Raw genomic sequence first — 21,367 nt, 5'->3', positions numbered from 1 at the left:
TTTCACTGACATTGGCTCCCATTTTGGATTGATTGAGACTCTGCTTTGTGTTGTGAATCTTTACCAATTTTAACCCTGTGTCAATATCAGAAACAAGATATCCCGCTGAGGGTGAACTTCAAACATGGAGCTATATAAATTTACTAAAAATATAAAACATGAAATCGATGGAGGAATTTCACAGAAAAGAATCATTTCCAGGAAATAATTGATGGAAATTTAAAGGTGTTGGTTTGAAGGGAAGAAGCAGGATGGGGAGGGTCTCTCTCACTCTCTGCTGCTGGCTGAGGTACAATCATAAAAATAAAGACTGTATGTGCAGACAGTTCAGGCAGATTGCCTTTTCTGTAAAGCTGAGGCAGGGTGTCAGATCCAATGGGCTTGAGGACCAGGGACACAAGGGATTTCTCACATAGCTCTTGTCAAACTGACCTTGAGGGGAGAATAAAAAGGGCTGAGCGTGCCTTCACCTCAATCAGAGCTGCTTAGTGAAGGTTAGTACAACATGCTTGCTTATACAACTCAGCAACTAACTAACCATGTACAAACAAGGAGATTGCATGAGGAAAGACTTTTTTAGTCCGAGGGAATGATGCACATTTTATTCAGCTATTCTGTAAGAGTACTGATTGTGGCAGTTTAAATGAAGCTGAAGGAACTGTTTTTTTGATGCTTGTGGACCAGCAATGAGTCAATGGTTTGTTCCAGCTCAAGGTGATTGAGAGCTGCTTTCGCAATCCTGTTATTTGGTTTTGGTGTGGTTGTGGAGCTGGGCAAAGAGCTGGATAGATTCATTTTGTGTGGCTACTTGCAGTGTCTGTTTTGTGATTTTACACCAAGCCCTATGCAATCAAAGGGGACAATAACTGTTCAATGTGACTTTCGTTTTTGCTAAAGGGCTTTACATTTCTTTTGTGGACGATCTGCACCCTGCACAATTCTTTATTAAACTTTCTGATCTGATTAGTCCAGATCTTTTTTTCAGTTTTAGGAGCTACTGAACAGAGAAAAATTATGCTTCTAAATCCCCTTGTACAGTTATAAACACTTCATGTGGTTAGAAACTATAAACTGTTACTCAACTTTTAGTTTAACATTTTAGAAATTCTTTCCATGGAAACTAATTGTGCAGTGACTTATCTGCAAGTAATTTTGCGTGGTATGAGATTTTATTCAAGGAATTATTAACTCCCAGAAGGATATAACATTGTTCAGGAGCAACAGGGAATGAAGACAATTGGTGTTAAATAGAAACCAAACTTTGAGTTTATTTTGACTGTGGCTAAAAATAAAAGGGAAGCTGGGAGAGAGCAGGATTTGCACAGATTTTAGATCTTATCCAAGGAATAAGAACCAGCGCGACCAGTTTTTATTTCAACACAGGCAGAAGGTATGGTCGAATATTTTGAGCTGAGGATGAACACCATTGGAGCGCTCAGAGGAGTAAGGGCTTTTGTAATAATATTGGGTAAAACAGGCAGAGAATTTGGGCATGATTTGGACTGGGGTGTACAAAGTTAAAAATCACACAACACCAGGTTATAGTCCAACAGGTTTAATTGGAAGCACACTAGCTTTCGGAGTGCTGCTCCTTCACCAGGTGGTTGTTCATCCACCACCTGATGAAGGAGTGATGCTCCGAAAGCTAGTGCTTCCAATTAAACCTGTTGGACTATAACCTGGTGTGTGATTTTTAACTGAGATAATTTGGGAGCTTTTAATAACAATACATATTTTTCCACAATTCAATCAAGGATTTTGCTAAACAGGCTTTAAAGCATTGGAAGTGTGCTGTAGAACTTCTTCAAATTCATTGCGAGATGTTTGATTTTTAGTTCCTTCCTAATTTATTTTTATATTGAATGAATTTAATGCTTTGCCATTTTGTTCTATAACTCAGGCATTACTTATTTGAAAATCTGCTCCGGATTTGGGTTTGACTTGTATTAACGCTGTGATAGTCTGACACTGAGGTGTCTGAGAGATCCATGAATCTGATTCCAGTTGCTCGACAGTGAATCACAGAATGTTGCAGCACAGAAGGAGAGCCCTTTGGCTCTCTATGTGAGGAGGTATTCTCACTGTGAATTTGCCTCACATAAGTGGAAAATCCTTGAAGTTTGTCATAGGCCCATTTTTGAGTTGGATTTCAGCAGCTGGTTTCTGGGAGGCAGAGTCTTTTCCTTGATCACTAAATCCACTCTGTTATCAGGCAGGAAATCTCTTTTTGGGCCATGATGTGAATCAGAAGTGATTTCAGAGTCGGTTAACAGCAACGTTCAGTATGCTAACTCTGTGAATACCACCCTAGACCTTCTAGTTGGAAGATAAATGCAGTGGCAATGTGCCCCAAAAAGATACACAAGGGGACCCCTCAGAGATCTGGATGCACTAGGGGATCCCTCAGAGATTACAATGAACTAAGACAGTCCCAGCCTGAAGTGGGAAGTTTAAATTTGGGATGACCAATTGCTCAGCATCTGGAATCTTCTGGAAAAGTTGTGAACTCTGAATTAGAACTGGAGATTTCAGAAGGTTCCAGCCTGATCACTGGAACATTTCCTTGGGAAAGGATAAAACTCTCATACTAGCTCCAACATCCGGGAATTAAAAACCCAGGTGCACCCCCAGCCCCAAATGCCCCCGACGCGAGAGCCTTCCCAAATCGACCTGACCCACTGGCCCCCATGGTCTCGACACCCCCTCCCAACCCCCGACTCACCCTCATCCTCCCACTCACCTTCACGCACCCACTCACGCTTACCCCTGACTCACCCTCACCCCGACTCACCCTCACCCCTACTCACCCTCATCCTCCCACTCACCCTCACCCCGACTCACCCTTACCCACCCACTCACCCTCACCCCGACTCACCCTTACCCACCCACTCACCCTCACCCCGACTCACCCTCACCCCTGACTCACCCTCACCCACCCACTCACCCTCACCCTTCCATTCACCCTCATCCCTGACTCACCCTCACCCCGACTCACCCTCACCCCTAATTCACCCTCACCCCTGACTCAGCCTCAACCCTGACTCACCCCCACCCACCCACTCACCCTCATCCCGACTCACCCTCACCCCTGACTCACCCTCACCCTGATTCACCCTCACCCGTGACTCAGCCTCACCCCTGACTCACCCTCATCCCACCCACTCACCCTCACCCTTCCACTCACCCTCACCCTGACTCAGCCTCACCCCGACTCACCCTCACCCACCCACTCACCCTCACCCTTCCACTCACCCTCACCCCTGACTCACCCTCACCCCTAACTCACCCTCACCCACCCACTCACCCTCACCCCTGACTCACCCTCACCCCCAACTTACCCTCACCCTCCCACTCATCCTCACGCCCCCACTCACCCTCAACCCACCCTAACCCCCTCACTCACCCTCACTCCACCCTCAAACCCCCACTCGCCCTCAAAGCCCACTCATCCTCACCCCACCACTCACCCTCAAGTACCCTCACCTCCCCACTCATCTTCACACTCAGCTACCCTAAACCCCCACTCACCCACACTCCACCTTATCCCCCCACCCATCCTCACTCTACCCTTACACTCCACTCATCCTCAACCCTCCACTCACCCTCACCTTCCCACTCATCCTCACCACTCACTCACACTCCCACTCACTCCTCACTCACCCACACCCTCCTCACCCCCCACTCACCCTTACACTCCACTCCACCTCACCCCCTACTCATTCTCACCCACACACTTACTCCCCAAACCTGCCCCCACCCACACCCCCATCTCCCTCACCCTTAACACCTACTCAACCTCACATCCCACTCACCCCCACCCATCACCCACTATGCCTACCCTCACCCACCCTCACCTGAGCCCAATGCACCCAGAGCATGCACCAGGACACTCTCACCCTTCACTCACATGTCACCACTCCCACACCTGTTCAGCTGCCTATCAGCTCATCCCCCAACCCCCCATCACTCACCTACCAACTCACCTTTCCAACTGCCCAACACCCTATCATCCCAGCCCCACACCCAATCCCATATTCATTCAGAGACAGTCTAGGTTGTTAAAGCTCAGAATGCTGCAGGTTCTGTTGTAAAATGGGCCAGGCCTCTAGCACAGATCCTGCTGTCTGTGGTGCATCGCTCCAGGCCAACTGCTCCTGTTTTTCAGGAGACCCAAATCATAGTGTGGATAAGAATTGTGGACTTCTGGAGCAAGGCAAAGGAATCAGAGCAGAGAGGCAATCCCACACTGACTGCCTCATTTGTGAGACTAGACACATTGCATCGTGTGAGCTGTTATACCAATCAGGGCAAGAACTAGGAAAAATGACAGTCTTTGGTGGGTCAGCATGAAGGGACCTGAGTCTAAAGAAGGGAAAATGTTGATAGTTTCTCATGAATACCCAACATTTTCTCAATGAAAATGGAGAGAACAGGAAAGTGAGCCCCAAGATTGACTGTCCCCATTTCCAGAAAGCAGCAGTGACAGTGTCATCATCGTCAACGGAGAAGCAGTCGCCGATGAACAGGGACTGGGAGCTTGCTCAGTGGGAAGTGGTCAATTTCTCATAATACCAGCATGCATTTGATGGGCTGAATGACATCCTTATTTGCTCTACTTACCCTCTGGATTAGAGTGGTGCTGGATGAACTTCTGTGCTTTTCCAGCACCACTCTAATCCAGAATCTGGCTTCCAGCATCTGCAGTCATTGTTTTTACCTCTAGTTACCCTCTGCCAGGTGTGAGAAATAAAGATAAATAGCAAGACAAAGGGGTATTTAATGGGGTAATCAATAGATGGGATATTAGGTTTATGACATAATTGATGGGTAATTTATAGGATTGTCAATGGGGTAATGGGTGGGGTAAGTAAAGGGGTGATGGGTGGTGATGGGTAGGGTAAGTTAAGGGGTGATGGTTGGGGTAAGTTAAGGGGTGATGGGTAGGGTAAGTTAAGGGGTGATGGGTGAGGTAATGGGTGGGGTGATGGGTGGTGTAATGGTTGGAGTAATGGGTGGGGTGATGGTTTGGGTAATGGGTGTGGTAATGGGTGTGGTGATGGGTGAGCTGATTGGTGAGGTAATGGGTGGGGTGATGGTGGGCTGATGGGTGAGGTAATGGGTGAAGTAATGGGTGGGTTGATTGCTGGGGTAATGGGTGGGGTAATGGGTGGGATGATGGGTGGAATAATGGGTGGGGTAATGGGTAGGCTGATTGGTGAGGTGATGGGTGGGGTGATGGGTGAGCTGATGGGTCAGGTAATGGGTGGGGTAATGGGTGAGGTAGTGGGTGGGGTGGTAGCTGGAGTAATAGGTGGACGGATGGGTGGGGTGATGAGGGATAATGATTGGGGTGATAGGTGGGGTAATGGCTGGGGTAATGGGTGAGCTGCTGGGGGGTATTGTTTGGGGTAATGGGTGGGGTGAATTGAAAGCACAAGCTCAGCTGGTTACAAACTGTGGAGTGAGTGAGGGGGTTGGGTGCTACCTGACTCCAACATGCAGACTATTCAGAGGAATTTACAAGAATGTTGCCGGGACTGGAGGGTTTGAGCTATAGGGAGAGGCTTCTTTCCTCAGACGCTGAGGAGTGACCTTATAGGGGTTCATGAAATCATGCAGGTCAAGGATAGAGTGAAAAAATCAAGGTCATTTCCCCAGGGTGGAGGTGTCCAAAACTGGAGGGCATTGGTTTAAAGTGAGAGTGGAAAGGGACCTGAGGGATGACTTTTTCACATAGAGGGTGAGCTGCCAGAGGAAGTGGTGGAAGCTGGTACAATTGCAGCATTTAAAAGGCATCTGGATGGGTAAGTGAATAATAAGGGTTTAGAGGGATATGGGCCAAATGCTGGCAAATGGGACGAGGTTGGATCGGGATATCTGGTTGATGCAGACAGGTTGGACCGAAGGGTCTGTTATCGTGCTTTGTAACTCGATGAGAACTGTCTGAATTCTTACTGACTCTGTTTCTACTCCCCAGCCCTGAACACTCTCTGCATCAATCAACTCTGGTTGCTGTTGCTACTGCTGTGAAAATTAGCCAACATGTCAATGCACGATATGTCAGAATTTGGGGAGGCTGCCCCTTTCCTGAGGAAAAGTGATAAGGAGTTAATGGTTTTACAAACCATTGCCTTTGATGGTAAGGAGCAGTTTGACTGCCACGGAGTCAATGATCTGGTATGTATGCTGTCCACTCAATCAGGCAGAAGGTTGAGTAATAAAGCCTGAGAAAAATTCATCAAGTTTAGATTAGATTACTTACAGTGTGGAAACAGGCCCTTCGGCCCAACAAGTCCACACCGCCCCGCGGAAGCGCAACCCACCCATACCCCTACATTTACCCCTTACCTAACACTACGGGCAATTTAGCATGGCCAATTCACCTAACCTGCACATCTTTGGACTGTGGGAGGAAACCGGAGCACCCGGAGGAAACCCACGCAGACACGGGGAGAACGTGCAAACTCCACACAGTCAATCGCCTGAGGCGGGTATTGAACCCGGGTCTCTGGTGCTGTGAGGCAGCAGTGCTAACCACTGTGCCACCGTGCCGCCCAAAGTTCTCTACCATGTATTCCTCATTAATATGTTCTTAGTGAGAGAGCACAGGGCAGTACGTGACATTGAGCAGAAACTGAGCATTCTATCCTTGGGGACTTGTTAACATCACATCATGAGTTAGGAACAATTAATACTTGTTCCTATCGGAAAGATGTTGTGAAAGTTGAAAAAGTTCAGGCAATATTTAGGCAAGGTTCAGGCAAGGGGTGACCTTATTGAGGTTTACAAAATTATGAGGGGCATGGATAGGATAAATTGACAAAGTATTTTCCCTGGGGTGGGGAAGTCCAGAACTAGAGGGCATAGGTTTAGGGTGAGAGGGGAAAGATATAAAAGAGACCTATGGGGCAACTTTTTCACACAGAGGGTGGTACGTGTATGGAATGAGCTGCCAGAGGAAATGGTGGAGGCTGGTACAATTGCAGCATTTAAAAGGCATTTGGATGGGTATATGAATAGGAAGGATTTGGAGGGATATGGGCCAGGTGCTGGCAGGTGAGACTAGATTGGGTTGGGATATCTGGTCGGCATGGACGGGTTGGACCAAAGGGTCTATTTCCGTGCTGTACATCTCTATGACTCTATGATTCTATGACCCTGGACACTCAGGAGGGCCTGGCCTGTTACTCCAGCCCCTACCCCCACCAAAGGCCCTGCCCTGGCCCACCTCCCGGGCCCAGCTCCTCTCCCAGGCCATCCCCTCTCCCAGGTCCCACTCCCCAGGCCCTGCTCCACCCCCAGGTCATCCCCTCCCCCAGACCCCACCACCTGGTCCTGCTCTCCCCCGGGCCCTACCCCACCCCCAGGCCCTGCTCTTCCCCCAGGCCTGCCTCTCCACCCCAGGTTCTCCTTCCCCACCAAGGCCCTGCCCTTCCACCAGGCCCTGCTCCAGCCCTCAGGCTCTGCCTCTCCCCCAGTCCCAACCCCATTCCCGAGCCTACCTCCACCCCTCCCCCAGCCTACTTCAGTAAATGTTTTTAAAGCTAAGATCGATATTTTTTGAACAGTAAAGGAATTAAGGGTCATGGTGAGAGTGCGGGTCAGTGGAGCTGAGCCCATGAAAAGATCCGCCATGATTTTATTGAATGGTGGAGCACGACCGCAGGGCCAGATGGCCTACTCCTGCTCCTAGCTCTTATGGTCTTAATCTGTTCCCACCACCTGTTCAGGCAATGTGTTCCCATCACAAGAACTCACTACACATCGCCCAAGTGCATTTCCAGTACACTAGCTATCACTTCCTTTGCAAAGTGTGGGGCCAGAATTGACTGCAGATCTCCAGCTCAGCCCCAAGAGTAATTTATAAATGCTTCACATCGTCTTCCTGCTTTTGTCTCTCTGTTGTCAATAACAAAGGAAAGGACCCCTCCTGCTGGTTTCCAGCCTTGCAGTTTTCTAATGTCACCTTCAATGAGTTCACACACTCCTTTAAGCAAAACCTCTCATTGTTTCATGTCAGATTGAGAGGTGATGAATTAATGTGTGATTGATCATGTATTAATTTGTTCTTGGCTACTCTCATCTTCAGGCAAGAAACGTTGCTGGGTTCCTGATGAAAAGGAAGCTTATGTGGAAGCTGAGATTAAAGAAGTTAATGGTGGAAAAGTCACTGTGGAAACCAAAAATGGCAAAGTAAGTGGGAACTAGCCCATTGCATAACAAAGGTTTCTGAACATCAACTGTCCCGGGTCCATCTGTGGTTAGATTTTACTGTGCTGTCTCCATCTACTGTCTGGATCTGCCCATTGCCCACACACCAGCCTCCAATCCAGGGTCTGCTTCCTATAGCCTCCTCATGGTACTAAGTGACTGAATGAGTGTGAGATTGTTATCTCAGCCAAGTGTTGATCTTTTTATGGGATAAAGATCCTTTTGACATCAACTCAGAAATCTTCCATTATTCCTTGTTAATAATTTATAGTTTAGCTTGATCCATGTTCTAGATTAATCTGTAATAAAGTTCCACTTTCTTATATTACTCTCAGAAATGAAAGCATCTTGTATCTCGAGTTTCCTTTGAAATTAAACATTGCGTCTATTACCCACAACCTTTGAGAAACCTTTTGCAACCTTGGATCGAGAAATGAAATACTGCAGATGCTGGAAATCTAAAGTAAAAATAGAAAGCCAGTGATACTGGGCAGCTCAGGCTGTATCTGCAAAGAGAGAAATTGAATTAATATTTCAGGTCGATAACCTTTCATCAGCATCTCTTTCTGTTTCAGTCTACATCGACTCACACACACTGTCTGGCCAGCTGAGGACTGCCAGCATTGTCTGTGTTCACTATGGTGTTGGACATTGCTCTCACCTTGCTGACTGCTCTTTGCTGGTCTCTGAGGAGACCTTTTCAATTGTTCACTCTCAGCTCCAGCTCAAGTGGCCAAGGTGGATCTGTTTTGTGAATCATTTCTCCAATTGGAGATGCTACATTTGTGACAGTTCCACTTCAGGTGTTTCTTCTACACTAGTGATGGAGCCTGCTGCATTTTATCTAGTCCAATGATTCACTGCCCATTATTACAAACTATTTCTTACAATTGTTATTATGATATCATTCAAATGCAGCCAGCTTGCTATTGAGCCTGTTTTTTTTTTTCCCTGTCTTCCTTTAGACTATAACAATTAAAGAAGATGACATTCAGCAGATGAACCCTCCCAAGTTCGATATGATTGAAGACATGGCCATGTTAACCAACCTGAACGAAGCTTCAGTGTTGACCAATCTCCGCCGGCGATACAGTAACTGGATGATTTATGTAAGAATAACCAATTATTAAAACTAAAACTTTTAATAAAATGTGAGCTGTGTGATTGGGTTCAATTGAGGCCTTCTGGGGGAGTTTGATGATTATTTAAATCAAAACAATGTGCAGGTTATAGGGAGGAGGCAGGAGATTGGCATGAATTCATAATGCTGACTCAGAGGCAGTGCGAAGGTGATGGGCCAAATGGCGTCTTCCTGTATCTGAACAATTCTCTCATTTTGTGTGACTCTGTGTTCAAGCCACTCTGTCAGAATTCCCTGATGTGACTCTGAGCTTCAAACTGAATTCAGCTGTAAGACTGGAGAATCCCAATCTGGCTTGGTAGAACATTCCAGTAACGTGTCTTCTCCCATTGGAGCCCCAGACAATGCTGCCCATGTAGAATAAACCCTGGTCACAAGGACAAAGACAACATGCAATATGTTAACCACCAATAACCTCCAAATATTCCTGACTCGATTGGAGTCAGTGTCTGATTTAGTCACAGTGTGGCCATGACACTAAATTATGCTCCTTTCTGACTGGAGTCAGGGGTGGAGTCTGAAGGTCAGGGGCCAGCAGTCTGAGGTTGTTACTAACCGCCCTCTGGAAGTTTCTATTTTCCTGAATAAGAGGGTGTTTATCGTTCTCCCAAACAGCACCCACCCATATATCCAATCAAAGAAGTGTTCCCAGAATAGTCAGAAGAAAAAACAGCATTGGCCACTTTCCTTCTGACGATAAAGGAAAGGTTCACAGGGTCAGGAACATGATGCATTGTGGGGTAGCTCTGATCTAAATTCCATAGAACCTGGAACAGTACAGCACAGAAATGGGCCCTTCAGCCCACATTGTCTATACCGACTATGATACTGTTCTGTAGTAATCCCATCTAGTCCTTATCCTTCCATTCCCTGCCTGTTCATGTGTCTGTCTAAATACCTCTTAAATGTTGCTGTTGTTCCTGCTTGTTCCATCTTCCCTGGCAGCACAATTCAGGCACTTATCACCCTTTGTGTAAAAATCATGCCTCACACATCTCCTTTAAACTTGTCCCCTCTCACCTTAGACCTATGCCCCGTAGTATTTGATGTTTCCACCCTAGGAAAAAGACTCCAACTATCCACCTTATCCATGCCTCTCATTTTTATATACTTGAGTCAGTTCACCTTCTCAGCCTCCAATGCTCTAACTACAACATTCCAAGTTTGTCCAAACTCTCCTTATAGCTAATACATTCCAATCCAGGCAATATCCTGGTAAACCTGTTTTGCACCCTCACCAAAACCTCCACATCCTTCCTGTAGTGAGGTGACCAGAACTGCACACAATACTCCAAATGTTGCCTGACTGAAGTTTCATGCAGCTGCAGCATGATTTGCCAAGTTTTATACTCCGTGCCCCGAGTGAAGAAGGAAAGCACCTCACCTTCTTTATCACCTCATGCCCTTGTGTTGCCACTTTCAGGGAGCTATGGACTTGCACACCAAGATCCCTCTGTATGTCAATATTCCTAAGGGCTCTGCCATTTACTGCATACTTTCCTCTTGCATTTGACCTTTCAAAATGCATCACCTCACACTTGTCCAGATTAAACTCCATCTGACATTTCTCCGCCCAACTTTCCAATTGATCCACAGGTAGATTTTCTATAATCCCATGGTTGTGTTCTTGTGCAACCCTGCATTATAGAATAATCGTGCTTTAGAAACAGCACGGTGAAATGCTGGTGATGTAATTGCTTTACAGCCAACATATTTTTAAAAGTTTGCATTTTCGAAAGTGTTCCCGATTCATCAATTGCATTATAGCGAATTCGCGATAATGAAAGATATGTTATAGTAGAATGACCTGTATATCCTGCTGTATCCTTTGACAACCTGCTGCACTATCCATTTCTGAGATTCTTGGTCCCCACCTTTTAGAATAAACAACCTCACAAACCACAAGTTCTAAAATATTCCATCCCAAACTTGCTGATTTTCTGAAACAAAAACAGAAATTGCTGGGTCTGGCAGCATTCCTTCTGCAGCTAGGTCACACTCAGTCTGGGCCATCAGTGAAAGATGGCTGACACTTTGCAGCATCCAACCTGAGTCTCAGAGGGGAGATAGAGAATTAACTATATGAAAGCAGCTTCCTGTTCCATTGAGACTCGTTGGGAGTTGCATTAAAACAGCCCAAATCATGATGATTTCTTGTAGCTAATGTACAAGGACCATTTCAACATCTGGGCAGAATCTGATTCCATTTATGGAGATGTAAAGACAACCCAAAGAAATCGGTTTTACCATCAATACCCACATCCCAAGAAAGAACTTTTTAAAATTGTTTCAGCTGATTATCTGACTCTTAATGAAAGTAACATGAAGTAGAAATGCTTGGTCTGATTCTGTGCCTTCCTTCCTGACAGACCTACTCAGGGTTGTTCTGTGTGACCGTGAATCCATATAAATGGCTCCCGGTGTACAGTGCTCCCGTGGTCGCTGCCTACAAGGGCAAGAGACGTTCAGAGGCACCACCTCATATCTACTCCATTGCTGATAATGCGTATAACGACATGGTTCGCAGTAAGTAGCATCATCATTGGAGCCTCTGCTCTGAAAACAGACGCACATGGGGAACAGTATATAAGTGGGTTAGCTGATTGCAGATAAGTTGTGATTATCAGCAAATGACCCTTCTGTATTGATCAGCAGAAAGTAATACAGCAGGCTAGGAGAAAGGGAGAGTCTGGGAAAATCATTAATTATAACTCAATTTTTCCAGATCGGGAGAACCAGTCAATGCTGATTACGTGAGTGCTTAAATTTCATATTTTAATAATATTTATAAACTAATTTGTGGTTAAAGTTGAAATGTAAGTGAGTTCATTGAAAAGAGCTGAAGTTTAGTTTTGAGTTAACAGCCCTGTGAGTAGCCTCAAATATTGTTTATAATAAACTGTGTGATTGATCAGCATTATCCCATAATAACCTTAGTATTATGTCACATATTAATCTTGATCAACACTTTCCCAGCTTTTCGACTCAAAATTTGTTTTGGGATTTTGCTGTTGGTGGTGTTATCTCACAGAATTTAACCAAATTGTGTGACTGCAATCTGACCGTGTAACATTGTGCAATTCTGTGTTATTATAACAGACTTCTTTATAAATTCACATATTTTATACATTTCTGACCATATTTATAATGGAAAGTTCCCATGTAAACTTATCATGCTGCAATTGCGCTCTGCTGCCAGAGATGGCATTTGAGCACCTTGGTCTGATCCAGGTGTCATTTCACTCATCAACAGCTCTTTGTGCAGGGCTACTCCAGAACATTGGCTTGTCCAAATAGAAAATGGGAAGCCTTGCTTTTGTCTCTAATGCAAATTAACCCATAGATTTTAACACGTGAAATTTGTTATTATTAGTTATTGATGGATCAAGCTCCATTCTGTAAAATAAGTTTATTGATTTCCCCAAATCACCATGTGTGTCCATTTTAGTTCCCGAGCAATTAAACGTAGAAGCTGAGAATAAATTTATAATGTAATAAATACATTAAAAATCTGAATTAATTTTGGAACGCCTCGGATGATTTGCAGAAGGAGCCAGATACCTGTTTGAAGACTTTGTAGGAAGTGTCTGTTTTCAGTGCAGTCTATGTTGTCTCCATTCTGGTAATCAACTACATGCCATTGAAGGTCATCAGAAAGGGGGCTTTCTGAAATTGGAGCAGGCCATGTTGGAGAGATTCGTTGAACCCATTGTAATCCTAAAATCAAACCCAATCACAATTTGTCTACCATCAGTCCCTCTCCTATAGATGAGTGCCAGAGATGGAGACAATCAAACAGACAGAGAGAGAGAGAAACTGACAGTGACATTGAGGGACACAGAGAATAGACAGGGGGACAGATAAACTGATTGCCCAAAATAATTTCATCAAAAGCCATTTTATAATGGATTATATGAATCATTTTGTAATGGATTAATCTTGTTTACCAACAGGCCACAACTCATTCAGCACAAAAAAGACACAGATCCTTTTTAACACTGAGAATAACAAACTGAATGCTATTCTCTGTTTTTATATTTGATATTTTGAATGATTATGAATATTTTGTTACTTACTTTTTATTTTTTGGGGTTTAACTTTTTCACTTTTTTCCCTCCCTGGATTTTGACCTTTCCCAGTGGTGAGTCTGGAGCTGGGAAAACTGTCAACACGAAACGTGTTATTCAGTACTTTGCAATTGTAGCTGCCTTGGGCGAAGGAGGTGGAAAGAAGGGCGTAAGATCAACTCTTTCAAACTTCTTCAATTTTTATTTTGCATTTTTGCTTTTTTCTGATAAAAAAATATTTTGGCATCTGCTTTAATGTTGAGTAATTTATACACAGTTTGTTCTTTATTGAGTAAATACTTTTTGCCCTAGAGATTTTTCTCCTCTTTTTGTATATTTTTAAAACAAAACTTTTTAAAGATAATTTTTATACCTGTGCTGTTCTTATTTTTCAAAATAAAATTGCAAATTTTTTTTCAGTGTTTCCTGTTTTAATCCAAGGAGATTTATTTTTTTCTGTTTTTCCTTGCAGTCTCAACCAGCAACAAAGACTGGGGTAAGATTAGTGTTTCTGCCATGACTGGGTGGAATTTCTTTGTGTAGTTCTGACCTTGTGAGCAGGTTCTTTGTAAAATTCCACACAATAATTGACTGATTGCCACCTGTAACTTCAATATCATAACCTTAACCCTGGCTCAACCAAACACCCCTGCCCCCAAATCATAACCTCAATCCAATTGTTAACCAATTGCTAATCATGTCTCTGTCCTAATAGCCCATGCACCGCAGCAAGATTTGGAGTTGTTTATATCATATTGCATGAGTTAGAAGAGAAAAATTTCTAAAAATTTAAGATGGTTTGCCAAATGTCAGTGAACTATGGGACAATTTAAATCCAGATGGAGGTAATTGGCCGAGAGAATGGGTAGAGTAGGAGGGTTGTTAAAAAGGGGTGGGATTTTGAGCTATTTCCAGAAGAGTTTCTTGATTAATTTATGTGAGTATCAGGGATACTTTACACAGTTCATCTTCAAATGTGTTTCTCCAATTCTTAGGGTACCCTGGAGGATCAGATCATTGAGGCAAACCCAGCAATGGAAGCTTTTGGCAACGCCAAGACGTTAAGAAATGACAACTCTTCCCGTTTTGTATGTATTTAATGAAATATACATCTTCTTTCATACAATTGGCAACATGTTAAACAATAATCGGCACTCTCTTCTCATGCAATAGAAATTGTTGCTCCCTTTGAGATTTGGTATTCCTGCACATTCATTCTGATGAGTACACAGTAAAAAGCTTCAACAGAATGGATCTTTTTCAGCAAGATTCAAATAATTAGACAGTTAATGCCAGACAATATATTGTGCAATCTGAAAAGCTTCATTTGAAACTAGGAAGTTCAAACAGTTTTACTGATGACTTGCTACCTTAGTTTAAAGATTTTCACACATTCTGCATTTAATGAATGAATCCCACTCTCTGATTTAACCATTTCTGTGCTGTAATCTCTATATCGTTCCTATTACCTTTGTGCAGGGGAAGTTTATCCGGATCCACTTTGGTCCCACAGGGAAACTGGCATCAGCTGACATTGACATCTGTAAGTGAGTGGAAACTTGGCTGAAGGGTTGGTGTGAGGCGACAGGGTGGTGGGGGAGAGAGAGAGAGAGAGAAATGGAGAGATTTAGGGAGAGGTGGTTTGAGAAGTGGGAGTTGGTGTGGGGACGGGAAGCCGTAGATACTGTCGTGGAGAAAATGTAGAGAATCACCAGGAGACGCAGAGAGTTCTTCAAGGAATAGGTATTTTATTTGCAAACAAAAAACCATGACACTCAGAAAGCAAATTCTTGAATGCTCCTGAACCTCAGAGTCTGTGGGTTTTTATATCTTTCTTATCATGTTTCTGTTAGCTTATCAGCATGTCCAACTGTGTTAATCAGAATTACCTCACTCCAGCTATACAATAAACCAATGGTGTTAATTCCCATTATCTCTTTAATTCTGCCACTATGGTATTTCCTACATTCTACTTAATGTTATTGTAATGTCAAGATTTTAGATTAGATTAGATTACATTACAGTGTGGAAACAGGCCCTTCGGCCCAACAAGTCCACACCGACTCGCCGAAGCGCAACCCACCCATACCCCTAACCTAACACTACGGGCAATTTAGCATGGTCAATTCACCTGACCTGCACATCTTTGGACTGTGGGAGGAAACTGGAGCACCCGGAGGAAACCCACGCAGACACGGGGAGAACGTGCAAACTCCACACAGTCAGTCGCCTGAGGCGGGAATTGAACCGGGTCTCTGGCGCTGTGAGGCAGCAGTGCTAACCACTGTGCCACCGTGCCGCCCACAGATTAGACATTTTATTGTCAGCTCTGCAACAATGGTCTTTCATTCCAGACCCTACTTAATATTTTCCTAATGTCATGATTAGATATTTATTGTCAAGGGTTTCAAGCAGGCTGACTCTACTAACTATTAATTAGATATTTAATGTCATGTCCCAAAAATGTATTGCTACAACCTGCCATGACGATATTTAGCAGGCGAGATTGACTTTACTAACTATGCTATCTCATCCCGCCATAGTGACCTTTCAGCCTCAACCTGACTCTGCTAATTGGTGTAGGATTAGATTAGATTAGATTAGATTAGATTACTTACAGTGTGGAAACAGGCCCTTCGGCCCAACAAGTCCACACCGACCTGCCGAAGCGCAACCCACCTAGACCCATTCTCCTACATTTACCCCTTCACCTAACACTATGGGCAATTTAGCATGGCCAATTCACCTAACCTGCACATTTTTGGACTGTGGGAGGAAACCGGAGCACCCGGTGGAAACCCACGCAGACACGGGGAGAACGTGCAAACTCCACACAGAGAGTCGCCTGAGGCGGGAATTGAACCCGGGTCTCTGACTCTGTGAGGCAGCAGTGCTAACCACTGTGCCACTGTGCCGCCCCTATTCTTATCCCATCCTGCCTTCCACAGTGACCCCATCCTGCCACAGTGACCCCATCCTGCCACAGCGACCCCATCCTGCCACAGTGACCCCATCCTGCCACAGCGACCCCATCCTGCCACAGTGACCCCATCCTGCCACAGTGACCCCATCCTGCCACAGCGACCCCATCCTGCCACAGTGACCCCATCCTGCCACAGCGACCCCATCCTGCCACAGTGACCCCATCCTGCCACAGTGACCCCATCCTGCCACAGCAACCCCATCCTGCCACAGTGACCCCATCCTGCCATAGCGACCCCATCCTGCCACAGTGACCCCATCCTGCCACAGCAACCCCATCCTGCCACAGTGACCCCATCCTGCCACAGCAACCCCATCCTGCCACAGTGACCCCATCCTGCCACAGTGACCTTTTGGCTAATGTTGCATTCCACAGACTCCTTGCAACAGATCGCCAGTGGTCTTGGTCATTCACAGCTCCTAATCTCCCTGTAATCTCTCTATGCACTGTCATTATCACCTCTTTATTGCTACCTTTGCTTCTGGAGCCAGGACTCACCTTCTCTCAGCCGAGTATAAATACCTCCCTATTTCTCCCTTTTTTTAGCTTTGACAAAGGGTCAGTTAGACTCGAAATGTCAGCTCTTTTCTCTCCTTACAGATGCTGCCAGACCTGCTGAGATTTTCCAGTATTTCTCTTTTGATTTTTTCGCCAGTGGTCTTCATGCTTTAACCCTTCCCATGCTTTCATGTTCTTTATTTTCCATAATACTGCAGCAGTTCATACAGTTTGATGAACATTTTTGGCCAAACTAATGAGATAAAAGCCTTTTTCTACTGGGTTTAATGTACCTGAATGAACGGCACCTGGAAAAACCCTAAAGACTTTAGAGTTAACAGAATCAGTAAACTGTTCTGATCCTTTTTTTAACAAAGTCACCATAGTATTAATTAAACAATTTAAAATTACCCAATTTTTTTAACTACCATGAATAAACACGTGTTTCCATTAATTAAACACATTGCAATGCCCATTGAGGGCAACTCTGTCTAATGTGAAGTAGAGAAGCAAGTTCAGTACAGCTGAGGTATAAAAGCATGGTTTGATAGTAAGTGATAGATTGGACCAACTTGCACTTGTAAAATGTAACCATTGTATGATTGTAACCAATCACAACTTAAGCTCTTCTCTTTGGAATGGAACTGGGATTTGAGCAGAAATGAGTCTCTTCTGGATTTACCCAGAATATACAGATTTATGACCCTAATTCTGTTTTTCTCTCCAACTACTCGATCAAATCCCTTCGCCATTTGAAAGACCTCAATCATGCCATTGCATCAAAATTATAAACTTGCCACATTGGAAACATTGGAAGACAAGATTTGTTTAATTCATAGTTAGATCAAGCAGAGTTCTGGAGTTTTATTACATCTTATGTCTTTTTACTAAGTTTTATTATGGTTGGTCTACCTGGAGAAGTCTTCAACCTCTTTTACTACAAAGTCATTTTATGTTTCATTGATTAAAGAACTCAAAGTTTTGAAAGGTTGTGGGAAAATGAATTTATTTCAAATTTTGTGGACATACCTGGAGTGTTTTTTTAAAAAGAGGTAATTGAAGGTTCACTGTGGACATTGGAAGTTATTTTAACAAGGCTTCCTGGAAATTAAATGGCTGGTGATAGCTGCTTGAGTTTCTGTACACCCCCTTCTGGGTTGTTTATAACAACAATTAGCTTGGTTCTTATTTTACCTGATTCATTTTGGAGAGAAGCCTGCTAACAACAAGCTCTCCATCTGATCTCTTCCCTCTTGTTGAGCCCAGCATAAAACCTATCTCTTTCTTTTGAAAGAACAATTGGAGGACCATCTCAGGATTGTGTTTCCTGAATCAGTTGAGTTGACCAGACTTCAACAAAAAACAGACTTCAACAAAAACCTTGCAAGTTTAGTGACTTGCACGGGCAGGACATTAGAGCAAAGACTCGAACATTCTACTCTTTATCACTGGCTCTTAGAAATATGAGTAAAGATAAGATGAGTGTGAAATTCTTCAGTAAAACTTGAACAGGCTTTTCTTCTGAAAAGAGGAGGCTGAGTAGTGACATAAACGTGCAGAACTCAGTTGTGACTAATTATTATAGATGAGCCATTGTCAAATGCTGCCATCACAATCCTCTGTTCTAGAAGGTAATGTCAAGTTGCACTGTCCTTTCAGCAGCTCCATTGTGTTCAAGACATTTCTAACTGCAGTTATCTGCTCAATGAAATTTGGTGATATCTGAATGTACTGCTCTGTAATAATTCAAACCTCTAACTTTCAGATCTTCTAGAAAAATCTCGGGTAATCTTCCAACAGCCTGGGGAAAGGAGTTACCATATTTATTACCAGATCTTTTCTGGCAAAAAGCCTGAGCTCTTTGGTAAGTATGAATAAACACAAATTAACATTTTTCCCCAAAAAAACTTTGATCTGATTTATTATTGACACATGTACCGAGATACAGTGAAAAGTATTGTTCTGTGTGCTATCCAGACAAATCATATCTTTCTTAAGTACATCAAGGTAATAGAACAGAATATAATGTTACAGCTACAGAGAAGGTGGAGAGAAAGATAAATTCTAACATATGGGAGGTCTGTTCATAGGTCTGATAACTGTAGGGAAGAAGCTGTTATTAATCTATTGGTACAAATGTTTGAAAACACATATCTTCTGACCAATGGAAGGGGGTGGAAAGGAGTATAAGAGGGATGTGAGGGGGGGGGGGTGGTCTTTGATGATGTTGGCTGCTTTCCTGAGGCAGCGGGAAGTGTAAATAGAGTTACTGGATGGAAGGCGGGTTTGTGTGATGAACTGGGCTCTGTTCACAACTCTCTATAATTTCCTGCAGTCTTGGGTACAGCAGTTGCCATACCGCGCTGTGATGCATCTGGATAGGATGCTTTCTATGGTCCATCTATAAAAATTGGGAAGAATCTTTGTGAACAAGCTGAATTTCTTTAGCCTCCTGAGGAGGTAGAGGTGTTGGTGTGCTTTCTTGACTCTGGTGTCGATGTGGATGGACCAGGATCGATTGTTGGTGATAGTGACTCCAAGGAACTTGAAGCTCTTTTTAGATTACTTACAGTGTGGAAACAGGCCCTTCAGCCCAACAAGTCCACACCGACCTGCCGAAGTGCAACCCATCCAGACCTATTCCCCTACATTTACCCCTTCACCTAACACTACGGGTAATTTAGTATGGCCAATTCACCTGACCTGGACATTTTTTGTTTGGACTGTGGGAGGAAACCAGAGCACCCGGAGGAAACCCATGCAGACACGAGGAGAATGTGCAAACTCCATGCAGAGAGTCGCCTGAGGTGGGAACTGAACCCGGGTCTCTGGCGCTGTGAGGCAGCAGTGCTAACCACTGTGCCATCGTGCTGCCCATAACCCACTCTTGACCACCTTCACCTCAGCACCATTGATACAGACAAGGGCATGTTCTCCACTCCGTTTCCTGAAGTTGCTGGCACTGGAAAGATTGTTGTCTTTACACCAGGCTATTTCTATCTCTTTACTCTGTCTCATTGTTGATGAGATCTGACCCACTATGATGGCATCAACAGCAAACTTATAAATGGAGTTAAAGCACAATTTGGTGACATGGTTGTGAGTGTATAAGGAGTATAGTAAGGGAATCTGGAAATTGAAATATTTTCCAGACAAATACCCTATCAGCTCTATGACCCTTAATTGGTGAGAGTGATAATGTGAGAGACACAGACAAGCCATTTTAACCCTTACTTTGGACATTGAGGTGGTCACAAGGGAGCGCTAAGTGATAACTACTATTGTGACTGTTTCTTCTCTGTCCAGTGATCCCCAAAGATTCATATTCTGCTCATACTCACTGTCAACTTCACACTAAACAATGGCTATTTAGATAAGAATATCCAATCCTATCCATGTCCAGTTACTCTGCAAGAATCTGGGGCCAGATTTTACAGGAGTCAGAAATCTAGTGACAAGGTCACATCTTAGCTTTAAAAAAATCACACTGAAGATTACCAAGTGTTTTGCTTTGTGAATTGAAGAAGGCATTTGGTATGCTTTCCTTTATTGGTCAGAATATTGAGTACAGGAGTTGGGAGGTCATGTTGCAGCTGTACAGGACATTGGTTAGGCCACTATTGGAATATTGCGTGCAATTCTGGTCTCCTTCCTGTCAGAAAGATGTGAAACTTGGAAGGGTTCAGAAAAGATTTACAAGGATGTTGCCAGGGTTGGAGGATCTGATCTACAGGGAGTGGCTGAACAGGCTGGGGCTGTTTTCCCTGGAGCGTCGGAGGCTGAGAAGTGACCTTATAGAGGTTTACAAAATTATGAGGGGCATGGATAGGACAAATAGACAAAGTCTTTTCCCTGGGGTCGGGGAGTCCAGAACTAGAGTCCATAGGTTTAGGGTGAGAGGGAAAGATATCAAACAGACCTAAGGGGCAACTTTTTCACGCAGAGGGTGGTACATGTGTGGAATGAGCTGCCAGAGGATGTGGTGGAGTCTGGTACAATTGCAACATTTAAGAGGCATTTGGATGGGTATATGAATAGGAAGGGTTTGGAGGGATATGGTCGGGTGCTGGCAGGTGGGACTAGATTGGGTTGGGATATCTGGTCGGCATGGACGGGTTGGACCGAAGGGTCTGTTTCCATGCTGTACATCTCTATGACTCTAATTACAAGAGTGTGAGTTGAAAATGGGACCTTGGGTGAATGACAGAAACATGAGCCTCCCTCCTTAACCAATGAGGTTCCATTGGCAGTTAGGAAGGTAAATACAATGTTAGCATTCATTTCAAATGGGCTAGAATACAAGAGCAGAGATGTACTGCTGAGGCTGAATAAGGCTCTGGTCAGACACAGTTGGAATATTATGAGCAGTTTTGGGGTCCATATCTAACGAGGGATGTGCTGATGTTGGAGGGGGTCCAGAGGAGGTTCACAAGAATGATCTCAGTGATGAAGGGTTTGTCATATAAG

General features: G+C 44.1%; 1 protein-coding gene across 1 annotated transcript in view; it reads left to right on the top strand.

The window, feature by feature from the left end:
- Positions 1 to 5,977: 5,977 nt before the first annotated feature.
- Positions 5,978 to 21,367, top strand: part of LOC122560342 (myosin-7-like) — an 88,748-nt gene continuing 73,358 nt past the window's right edge. The window contains exons 1-10 of the mRNA XM_043710989.2: positions 5,978 to 6,139; positions 8,090 to 8,193; positions 9,177 to 9,320; positions 11,722 to 11,878; positions 12,078 to 12,105; positions 13,492 to 13,588; positions 13,892 to 13,915; positions 14,415 to 14,507; positions 14,899 to 14,962; positions 18,666 to 18,764. Of these exons, the coding sequence (XP_043566924.1) occupies positions 6,043 to 6,139; positions 8,090 to 8,193; positions 9,177 to 9,320; positions 11,722 to 11,878; positions 12,078 to 12,105; positions 13,492 to 13,588; positions 13,892 to 13,915; positions 14,415 to 14,507; positions 14,899 to 14,962; positions 18,666 to 18,764 (907 nt within the window). The 5' untranslated portion in view covers positions 5,978 to 6,042. The remainder of the gene's footprint in view (positions 6,140 to 8,089; positions 8,194 to 9,176; positions 9,321 to 11,721; positions 11,879 to 12,077; positions 12,106 to 13,491; positions 13,589 to 13,891; positions 13,916 to 14,414; positions 14,508 to 14,898; positions 14,963 to 18,665; positions 18,765 to 21,367) is intronic.

This window comes from Chiloscyllium plagiosum, unplaced genomic scaffold (assembly GCF_037043375.1).
Source record: "Chiloscyllium plagiosum isolate Xiang-an unplaced genomic scaffold, Cpla_swu_hap1 HiC_scaffold_15, whole genome shotgun sequence".
Classification (NCBI taxonomy): domain Eukaryota; kingdom Metazoa; phylum Chordata; class Chondrichthyes; order Orectolobiformes; family Hemiscylliidae; genus Chiloscyllium; species Chiloscyllium plagiosum.
This window is presented reverse-complemented; position numbering and strand designations above follow the sequence as displayed.